This window comes from Bufo gargarizans, chromosome 1 (assembly GCF_014858855.1).
Source record: "Bufo gargarizans isolate SCDJY-AF-19 chromosome 1, ASM1485885v1, whole genome shotgun sequence".
Lineage (NCBI taxonomy): Eukaryota > Metazoa > Chordata > Amphibia > Anura > Bufonidae > Bufo > Bufo gargarizans.
In genome coordinates this window covers 500,267,515-500,275,904 of record NC_058080.1, presented here as the reverse complement: position 1 = coordinate 500,275,904, position 8,390 = coordinate 500,267,515, and the positions used below count along the sequence as shown (strand labels likewise).

General features: G+C 43.5%; 1 protein-coding gene across 1 annotated transcript; it reads right to left on the bottom strand.

Annotated features, from left to right (window-relative positions):
• Positions 1-6,625: 6,625 nt before the first annotated feature.
• LOC122928232 (olfactory receptor 6F1-like) lies at positions 6,626-7,564 on the bottom strand. Its single transcript, XM_044280856.1, has one exon. It carries the CDS (start codon positions 7,562-7,564, stop codon positions 6,626-6,628), a length of 939 nt encoding a protein of 312 aa, XP_044136791.1.
• Between the last annotated feature and the right edge of the window lie 826 nt (positions 7,565-8,390).

Below are 8,390 nucleotides of genomic sequence, written 5' to 3'. Positions count from 1 at the left end.
CTGTGACAGAGTGGGGAGGTGGGTGGCAATAACAGTATCCGCTGACAATGGTGGGTGTAAGAAGGAGCACTTGGCATCAGGCGGGTGGCAGCATCAGAATAGTCACTGAGGCAGGTAGCCAGAAGAAACCGGTCTCTTTTGTCAAAGTGTTGGTGTGGCACCATGGATGATCTAGTCTGATGCATCAAGCATTGGGGGGTGGAAATCCCGGCTTATCCACGCCTGATTCATCTTGACAAAGGTCAGTCTCTCCACATTTTGGGTGGACAGGAGAGTTCTTCTTGGGGTAACTATGGCCCCCGCCACGCTAAACACCCGTTCTGATGCCACACTACTGGCCGGGCAGGACAGCTTTTTCAGGGCAAACTCTGCCAGTTGCAGCCACAAATCCAGTTTGGCTGCCCAGTAGTCCAGCGGATCTTCAATGTGGGGTGGCAGGGTAATGTCCAAGTATGCCACCACCTACTGGTTCAGGTCCTGCTCGATGTCTAGCTGCTGATGAGTAATTTCTTCACTATGCTGGTAAAGAAAGCTGCTCATCAGTGACTCTAGACTCAGGCTGCTGCTGATGGAGCTGGTACTGCTCATGCCACCCAACCACTCTCTAGCAGCCATGGCAGTGGAACGTGAATGCAGAGGGCCCCCAGGTCAGACCTGTGAGAGGATGGACGATGGTGCACATAGGCAGCGGCCAACTAACTACATAGGATGTCTCTATAGTAGTTCAGTTTGTCCTCCCTCTCAGCGTGTGTAAAAAAGGCCCCCATTTTGGACCGGTAGCAAGGGTCCAACAAAGTGGAGAGCCAGAAGTCATCCCTCTGCCGAATGGTGACAATTGGGCTTTCACTACTACACAAGCAAATGAGCATGCATTGGGCCATCACTCTGTAGCTTCTCTGGCTGCTCTTGCTCCTCCTCTCCTGTCACCTGTGTATAATAACCACCCATTTCGCTACACATTGCTTGTGCTCCAATGTCCTCCTCTTCCTCCAGTTCAGCCCCCAAAGGGCTCATGTGGCACTGAGATCTAAGCTCTACGTCTCCAGTACCCTGACCAGCCAGATTTACCAGCATCTGCTACAGGACATGAAACAGTGGAATGACATTGTTCATCCCGTAGTCCTTGCGACTGACAAATAACGTGGCTTTCTCAAAGGGCCTGAGCAAATGGCAGATGTCACACATGAGCTGCCACTGGCTGACATAGAAGTTACTCAGAGGAGTACTCCTGTCTACTTGGATCATCAAGAAATCGTTTATGGCCTTTCTCTGTTCGTATAGTCGGTCCAACATATGGAGGGTGGAATTCCAACAGGTGGAAACATCGCATATCAGCCTATGTTGGGGGATGCCGTTCTGCCGCTGCAGCTCAAGTAGGGTGTGCTTTGCGGTGTACGAGTGGCTGAAGTGCATGCAGTTTGCTGGCCATTTTTAGGATGTCTTGCAGATGGGTGGAAGACTTCAGGAACCACTTGACAACCAGATTGAACACGTGTGCCATGCAGGGCACATGGCTCAGCCCTCCTTGATGCAGCGCCAACACCATGTGCTTCCTATTGTCGGTCACTATGGTTCCGATTTTGACTTGTCGCAGAGAAAGCCAGGATTCGATTTCTTGATGAAGGACACGGAGCAGTTTCTCCTATGTGTGACTCCGTTCACCTAGGCAAACGAGGTGCAGAACAGCGTGACACCGCCGTGCCCTGCATATGTGGTATGCTGGAGGGGCACTGTGAATTCTCCCGACAGTGGAGGCTGAGGAAAAGGTGGAGGATGAGAAGTCAGAGGCGGACATTGTCACAGAATAAGCGACGTGAGAAGGTGGAAGCGGCATCACCTGGCAAAGTTGCTGGTGTGGCTGTGCAGGAACCACATTCACCTAGTGGGCCGTAAAGGACATGTATTGTCCCTGACCGTAGTTACAGCTCCACAAGTTGGCGCTGCCGTGCACTTTGGCAGACACCGACAGGCTCAAGGACTGGCCCACCTTCTGTTCTACATGTGTGTGCAGGGCTGGTACTGCCTTTTTGGCAAAGAAATTACAGCTTGGGATACTCCACCTCACCTCTGCACAAGCCATCAGTTCTCTGAAAGGTGCAGAGTCCATCACTTGGAAAGGGAGGCACTGCAGCACCAGCAACTTGGACAGGAGAACGTTCAGCTTCTGCACTGTTGGATGAGTGCACGCATACTGTTATCTCTTGGCAATCACTTCGGTGAGCGATTGCTAAAGGAACGACTGACAAGGAGTAGGAGGGTGAGGAGCAGGAGCATCAGGACAAGCAGATGATGGAAAGGACAGACAGCTCCCTTCAGCTGAGGTGGTGGCGCCTTGACTGCCTGAAATCGGCTGCACTGCCACATCGGAGCCACAGTTCTCCCAGGCCACTTTATGGTGACGCTGCATATGTTGACACAGGGCCGTTGTGCCAACATTGGCACCCTGGCCATGCTTCACCTACTGCGAAGTGGGTGGTCTATCCCGGGCACTTTTGGTTCCCAACCTCCCACTGCAGCCACCCTGCTGATTCCCAGCCACGCTAGCTTCTTGCTGGCTCCACTGCTGCCTCACAGGCAAGCTGTTACCCTCTTCTCCTGATGATGATAAAGCCCCTTTGCCACCCGGCTCCCAAGTGCGATCAGCTACGATCAGCTACATCGAGTACTGTCTGCACGTCACTGATATCCTCCTCAACCGTCTCTGGGTCAGGAGCCTGACCGATCGCAACACCAGCTCCCACGCCACTCTCTTCATCCCTACTTGCCCGCCTAGTGGAGGAAGCGGCGGATGTCTCCTCCACAACTTGACTTGCCAGTAGCTGCTGACTGTCTTCTAGTAGCTCGTCCTCACTGTATAGTGGAGCTGAGCCCACAGCATACAATGCTTCTGTGGCTGAGGGAACAGAAAAGGGCAGAGGCAGGTTGAGGACAGGTGAGAGGCAGAGGCAGGTTGAGGACACCCCTGTGCCATGCCAACTAAGGGGTGTGTCTGACAAACCCACTGACTCTTGGGGGGTGTCTGATGTCACTTGCGACAAAGTCGAAGATCGAGTCAACCATTCAAGAACTGCTAGGTTGCTGGTCAAAACAACCGCTAGCTGACACTGGGAGCTCAAGCCTCTCGAAGTGACCCCTGCTGCCACGGACCCTTACTCTGCTGTCACCTCTGCCTGCGCCAGAAACAGGGCTTGCACTTCTCTGTTTTGACATACTGTTAGATCAAATAAATAAATAAAAAGAAACTTATAACACCCCAAAAAAGTTTGTAATTGTCTCACTTCACTACACAAAGGCTAATATAAGCCATTTTTTCACACTAATACATACAAAAAAAGGGCAATATATTTTACTTTTGCTACTAATACACACCACAAAAGCCTTTAGAACATATAACTGCACCGCTGAATGGCAAATATATTTTTCTTTTTCCACTTGTACACGCAACAAAAGGCTTTAGAACATATAAGGGTACTTTCACACTAGCGTTTTTCTTTTCCGGCGCTGAGTTCCGCCCTAGGGGCTCAAATCCAGAAAAGAACTGATCGGTTTTATCCTAATGAATTTTGAATGGAGAGTAATCCATTCAGGATGCATCAGGATGTCTTCAGTTCAGTCTTTTTGACTGATCAGGCTTTTCAGAAAACCGTAGCATGTTGTATTTTTACCTCCGGACAAAAATCTTGAACACTTTGACTGAACGCCTGATCCGGCCTTTTTCCCATTGACTTGCATTAACGCCGTGTGTTAAGTCAAACCGGATCCGGATTTTGCATGTTAAACCTGAAAAATGCGAAAAAAAAGTTAAAGTCCATAAATGGCGGATCCGTTTTTTCCAATGCATTTTTTCATCCTGATCAGGATTCAAATGTAATCCGTTTTCACACGTTTTTCTGGATCCGGCGGGCAGTTCCGGTGTCAGAATTTGACACCGGATTCAAACAACGCTAGTGTGAAAGTAGCCTTACTGCACCGCTGTACGGCAAATATATATATTTTTTCCACTAATACACGCCACAAAAGGCTTTAGAACATATAACTGCACCGCTGAACGGCGAATATATTTTTATTTTGCCACTATTACACGACAAAAAGGGTTTTTGAACATATAACTGCACTGCTGAACGGCAAATATATTTTTCTTTTGCCATTAATACACGCCACAATAGGCTTTAGAACATATAACTGCACCGCTGAACGGCAAAATATATTTTTCTTTTGCCACTAATACAGGACAAAAAGTGTGATAATTTTAGCATTTCACCACACGACTAATAAGCCCTTTTTCCCACTAATAGAAGCCAAAAAATGCTTTAGAACAAATAACTGCACCGCACAGGGGGAAATAAGACATAGAAATATTTCCTTGTAATAACCCCTGTTAATGGCTGTAACACCCCAATAACAAAAACGGCTTGCTGGAATTACATAGCTGTATAATGGCAATTTGAGTGCCCAGTCAATGCAGCAAGGTGTAATTGGATTGTTCCTATTACCCAGGCTGTCACCAACTCTACTGAGCCCAGTTTAACATAAACGCTGTGGAATGATTCCTCCCTATCCTTTCCCTACACTTTGAATAATCTTTCCCTGCACTTGCAAATCGTTTTTTAGCACAATAAAGATTTTTTTAGCACTGTCCCTAGCGCCTGCTGACGTGTCTCTCTGCACTAAGTACACTGGAAAATGGCAGAATCCAAGATGGTTGAGACTATTTATAGGGCTGTGACATCAGATGGCTGTTTGGCTGTTGATTGGCTGCATGCATGACATTATGGGTGATCCCGCCTTTCCAGAGTTCCTTGCTCCATGTCCTCACATGTGCAGCAGCCATTTTAGGAAAAAATGTGCTTTGTTACCACGAAGCGTGAGGGAATTTGGATTCGGTGGGAATCAAATTTTTCCTGAAATTCGGATTGAATTCCACTTCGTGAGCTTGCATTCGCTCATCTCTAGTTACTATGGGTAACCAAGCCAGTTTTCCTCTGCACCAGTTTTGATAAATCTACAACTTTTTTTTAGCGTTTTGGCTTTCTGTTTGTGAGATCCGTTCAGGGCTCTCACAAGCGGTCCAAAACAGATCAGTTTTGCCCTAATGCATTCTGAATGGAAAAGGATCTGCTCAGAATACATCAGTTTGCCTCCATTCAGTCACCATTCCGCTCTGGAGAATGACACCAAAACGCTGCCTGCAGCATTTTGCTGTCCACCTGACGAAGCGGAACCAAACGGATTCATCCAGGCACACAATGTAAGTCAATTGGAATGGATCCGTTTTCTCTGACACAATCGGGCACAATAGAAAACTGATCCGTCCCCCATTAACTTTTAATGGTGTTCAAGACGGATCCATCATGGCTATAAAAGACATAATACAACCAGATCCGCAAAAAATGCTAGTCTGAAAGTAGCCTTAGTTGCCCATATCAACCAATTAGATGACATCTTTAATTTTAAGCTCCTTTAGAAAATTCAAAGTGGAATCTGATTGGTTGCTATGTGTAAGGGTGCCTTCACACATAGTGAAATTTTCCGCAACAAAATAGACATGTTCAGATTTTCCAAAGTTGTGTCTTTTGTTGCAGTTTATGCTGCAGATTTTCTTGCTGATTTTTCTGCAATAGAATAGGATGGGTATTTTGTTTGTTGTTTTGCGGACTTCTGTGTAGATTACTTCTCCAGGGAAATTAATGGAGATATTCAGCTTCAGGAAATACACTACAAAAATGTATTTGAGTTCTGTTCTGTTGTGGAATGTTAATGACACCAATAACAACAACTCAACTCACAAACGAGGATTTTACATCTAATTTAGCAGAAAAATAAAAAAAAAGTTATAGGTGTCAGAATACAAGAGTAAAACATAACCAAAACAATACAAATGTGTTATAAGTAATTATATTGACCCACAACAATGGTGGAACTGCATTTTTTTCACCCCAGAAATATTATTTTATAGTTTTGTAACATGTATTCAGAACATAAAATGGTTCTATTCCATTAAAATATAAAACTCATCCTGCAAAAAAACAAGCCCTCATATGGCTACGGCAATGCAAAAATACTTTAAAAAAGTGATGGCTCGTGGAATGCGAGGAGAAAAAATCTAAAATGTTGTTGCCAAAATAAACCTGGTACGGGAGGGGTCCCTATCATCGTGGGTGACACTAGGGAGGCTGGTCACCGTGGCGACCTGCTATTGGCTAAGAGAGAGATTTTATTGTTATCCCTATTTCCTTATAGATTGTAAGTTCTTGCAGACAGGGCTTGATTGAATAGTTAATAATTTATTATATAATATCTGATTTTGTCTATACGGGTACCCTTTGATTGTAAATAAAGATATTATATTATGATTATTAATGTATACGGTGCAGTTGATTGTTATACTTCTTATCTTTACAATACACTGCAAACAATCCATTGTAAATGAACTTCAATTGATCTTTTCCTCAATTGAGTAGGAATACTTTGTATTCTTAGAATGGTCAAACTAGCTCAGAAACAAAGGTAATATAGATATGCAAACCGCTAAACCAATTTTAAATTAAGACAAAATAACTTCGGATGCATATATTTCAGTTTCCATGCTGTCTCTTTTCGTAAGGTCATATCATTATTTCCCAGGTCAGTTCCCAATATATCTGTCTCCATAGTTCCACAAGCTCTTCAGGGCACATTTTACTTGGTCATTTCTCAACGTGTAGATGAATGGATTAAAGAGCGGTGTGATTATTGTGTTCAGGACAACAGACAACTTGTTAAAATCTACATAGGAATCTTTAATAGATCTTAAGCTCATGAACACGGTGCCAACATAGAAAATAAAGACAACTAAAAGATGAGAAGAACACGTTGTAAAAGATTTCCAACGCCCTCCCGATGAGGGTATCTTTAATATTGCAATTATTATGTTTAAATATGAAACAATAATCAGTATAAGTGATCCAAACACAATTACTGCAGAAACCACAAAATCTAAAAGGTTTAGATACTGGGTGTCTGCACAGGCCAGTTTCAAAAGTTGATCTACATCGCAAAAAAAATGATTAATTTGGTGGGAGCCACAGAAGGTAAGACGAATTACTAGTACAGTTGGGGCTATGGTGTCCAGAAAAGCACATGCCCAAGCACCCAAAGCTAGATATAGACAAAGTGTGGGGCTTAACACGGCCATGTAATGTAAAGGATGGCATATAGCCATATACCTGTCAAAAGACATGACAGTTAGAATTAATATCTCAGTAGCACCAAGGAAGAAGAAGCTGTAGCATTGTATCATGCAGCCCACATAGCTGATGAATCTGCTTCCATTTGCCAGAAGAGACAGGAACTTTGGTGTGATTGTGCTGGTAAACAATATGTCTAAGAATGACAAATTAATGAGAAAAAAATACATTGGTTTATGTAGGCGTTTATTGGTAGAAATGATGAAAATGATAACAATGTTTCCAATCACGGTGATGGAGTAGGCATTCAGAAGAAGGAAAAAAAATATCTGCTTAACCACTGGAGAATAGTGAAATTCCATTAATAAAAACCCATTGGTCTTGTTAAATATGATCATATTTGCAGAATGGATTGTTTTGATGGCCTTCTTAATGTTTTCTGCTCAAGACAATGTGCAATGATTTCATTAATAACATTCTATCAGTCTGTCTGTCTATATATCCGTAATCATTAGTGTTGAGCAAATTGGGTTTGGACTACTCTATCTGAACCTGATTCATTCCAAAACGTATAATATGCGCTCCGTACTGCAGTAAAATGTATGGGCTCTGCTGAGGCCTTCTTTTTCTAGCCACAAATAACGCAAAACTTGCTTAGTCTCATGCCTGTGATGTTATAGTTCAGTTCTGCACATACATGACTGTTTTAAAATCTGAAGCCGAACTTGGCTTTGTCAATAAGGGACCAACCAAGTTTGGCTTCGGATTTTGAAAACAGTCATGTATGTGCAGAACTGAACTATAACATCACAGGCACGAGACTAAGCAAGTCTCACATTACTTGTGGCTAGAAGAAGAAGGCCTCAGAACCCATACATTTTACTGCGGTACGGAGCTCATATTATAAACAAAGTTTTGAAAGGAATCAGGTTCAGATAGAGCAGTCCGAACCAGATTCGCTCAACACTAATAATCATATGTAGAAATGAGCAAATTGTTCAAAATTTTGATTTGGATTTGATTTTACCAAAATGGTCAACCAAATCGATTCAGGTCCATAGAAATTCTACCCAAATTGAAAATGTTCCATTTGGCCTTTAAAGTTGCTTTGGATTCTTTGAGGTCTCCTACTCACATTTTTCTATGTTTTCTCTCCCTTTTTTTGTATTTATTTTTTATTCAGCTCTCCCTTATCTGTGTCTTCTGCTACCCCCTTCCTCATCC

Bases quoted from the DNA above. Each gene is read 5' to 3' on its own strand.
- LOC122928232 (XM_044280856.1), bottom strand. From the start codon at position 7,564: ATGATCATATTTAACAAGACCAATGGGTTTTTATTAATGGAATTTCAC.